Consider the following 2500-nt stretch of genomic DNA (forward strand, 5'->3'; position numbering starts at 1 on the left):
TAACAAAAAAAAAAGATATATGTATAAATATATATTGAGAAATGACTTTAATTTTCATAAATAATGCACAGCTGTAAATGGCGCTACTTATATCGTCACAGTGAATAACCCCCCGTTCCGTGTGTATAAGAGTTAATGTGTCTGAATAATTTAACACAGCACTGTTAGAGGAAAAGGAGGGGGGAGGAGAGAGGAGTGGTGGTGATAGGGGAGAGGGGGAAGAGGGGAGAGGAGAGGAGAGAAAGAGAGGAAACAGGCTGAGAATGGACACAGGAAGGGGGGGGTGGGTCTCCTCCACACTTCCGGACCCCGGAGGAGAAACATCTGGAACGGCTCAAACCGATCTCACATCTCCACACTCAAATCCCGCTTAAAGCCCACCTCTCCTCCCTCTCTGATCCCGCTTTTCCCATTTCCTTCTCTTCCCTCCTCCTCTGCCTGGATTTGCACCCAGAGACGCGTGTCCCAGAAGAGCCGTCCCAGAGGCAGTGTCGGGACTCCAGGCAGGAAGGACACACAGATGGGCCGGGGGCGTGACAGTGCGCCTGGCCCCGCTCTCTCTCTCTGTACGCTGACAGAGACTGCATTGCTCCCTCAGTGCACTGCCTCTAGTGTCTGCACACGGACAGTGCGCCTCCGCCTCCACTGGCTGCCTTCCTCTACACTCCTCCTCCTCCTCCTCCTCGACGACTCCTGTCTGCTCCCCCTGCTCTCCCTCCTTCCTTTAGCTCGCCCCTTAAATCAATTAACCAATCACACACCTGCCACGTCAATCAGCCCTGACTAAAGGACCAATCACACGCCTGGGTCAGCACTGCCACGTCAACCAGCCGGGACTAAAGGACCAATCGCACGCCTGCCACATCCATCAGCCCTGACTAAAGGACCAATCACACGCCTGGGTCAGCACTGCCACGTCAATCAGCCCTGACTAAAGGACCAATCACACGCCTGCCACATCAATCAGCCCTGACTAAGGGACCAATCACACGCCTGTGTGGGAACACCCTGTCAATAAGCCCTGACAAAAGGACCAATCACACGGCTGCGTCAGCACGCCCGGTCTCTCTCCAGCGGAGCGCAGACGTCGCCGTGTACACAGACCGCCCTGACGCAGACGCCCCAGGAGAGAGAGCGGGCTCCTCCCAGAACCTACGAGACGGGGGGGGGGGAGTACCACACCGCACCACGGTAACGCTGAAACTCCTGTCCCGGAAGGCCGCAGCTTCTGCCCAATTTCACAGCACTTACAGCGCGTCATTTAACTCGCCGATCGGCCTGGGACTCACAGCTTCCAGTGTGTTTTCCCCCGTAATGAGCCCATTTAGGCCTTGGGTGGAGGGGGCGGGGCAAATAAGGTGACTGGAACCGTTTAGCCAATCAGCGGGCCTAAATTAAGCGGGAAAGTGTGGAAACGCTGTGGAAACGAGCCCGAACCGCGACCGTCCTGGGCCGGAGATCGAGGTCCCTGCCACAGGCAGTACGGACGCCACAGAGGCGCCGTAGAAGGCGTTAGGCTCACCGGCACGTAGAAGGTGCTCATCTTGGGGTCTTCGTTCGCCGTGAAGAGCATTCCTGTTCGGTGGCCGGGGGGGGGGGGCGGATGCGAGGGAGTAGGAGAAAAAAAAAGTGTTTTATCAGAAATAAGCCAAGTTAAATTTTAACACAATGATACACAGGCCTGAGCAGAATGAAATTTGGATCAGGGTCAGTTCAGGTCAGGGGCCTACAGCACAGCCCCGGGTAGTCAGCGGGTGTATCAGTTTGGGGTTTGAATGGATCAGCATCGGGATTGACTGCATTAGCTCACAAAGGGATGCTGTGTACTTTGCCCCCGTATACAGTGGGAAGGGGAGAGTTTAGTTAATCTTTAAACTGAGCTAACTAAGCTATACGTCAGCCGTGCGCTCCAAACGAACTGCACGTTTTAATCTGACCGGACAGCTTTCTGATGCGGTTCAGTGAATTTATGCCAACAGATGATAAGGTTTATGTGAACTGTAGCCGGATCTTTGAAAGAATGATCTCTGAGAAAAATGACTTGGCAAATTTTACATTTTGGAACTGCATACGGCAATGCAGGTCTGGTTTCCCCAGAGAAACCATCGCCTTGAAATGAACATCATTGTGGTGCGATGGCCTGGGTGTGTCGAAGTATCCCAGAGCAAGACACCTAACCTCCAAATACTCTTGACAAGTTGGTTGGTGCCTTGCATGGCAACCATTGGTGCGTCCAGGGCGGCCTGTAGTGTAGTGGTTAAGGTAAATGACTGGGACACGCCAGTTCGGTGGTTCTAATCCCAGTGTAGCCACAATAAGATCCGCACAGCCGTCGGGCCCTTGAGCAAGGCCCTTAACCCTGCATTGCTCCAGGGGAGGATTGTCTCCTGCTTAGTCTAATCAACTGTACGTCGCTCTGGATAAGAGCGTCTGCCAAATGGCAATAATGTAATGTAATGTAATGTGCGTGAGTGTGTGTATGAATGGGCGAATGAGAAGC

The 2500-nt window shown here is 53.4% G+C and overlaps 1 protein-coding gene across 1 annotated transcript in view; it reads right to left on the bottom strand.

Moving 5' to 3' along the window:
* nol10 (nucleolar protein 10) overlaps positions 1-2500 on the bottom strand; it is a 24872-nt gene that overhangs the window by 14339 nt on the left and 8033 nt on the right. The window contains exons 13-15 of the mRNA XM_061261866.1: positions 1417-1575; positions 1027-1152; positions 382-497 (exon numbers count right to left, since the gene is read on the bottom strand). Coding sequence (XP_061117850.1) covers positions 382-497; positions 1027-1152; positions 1417-1575 — 401 coding nt within the window. The remainder of the gene's footprint in view (positions 1-381; positions 498-1026; positions 1153-1416; positions 1576-2500) is intronic.

The sequence above is a fragment of the Conger conger genome, chromosome 1, assembly GCF_963514075.1.
Source record: "Conger conger chromosome 1, fConCon1.1, whole genome shotgun sequence".
NCBI lineage: Eukaryota > Metazoa > Chordata > Actinopteri > Anguilliformes > Congridae > Conger > Conger conger.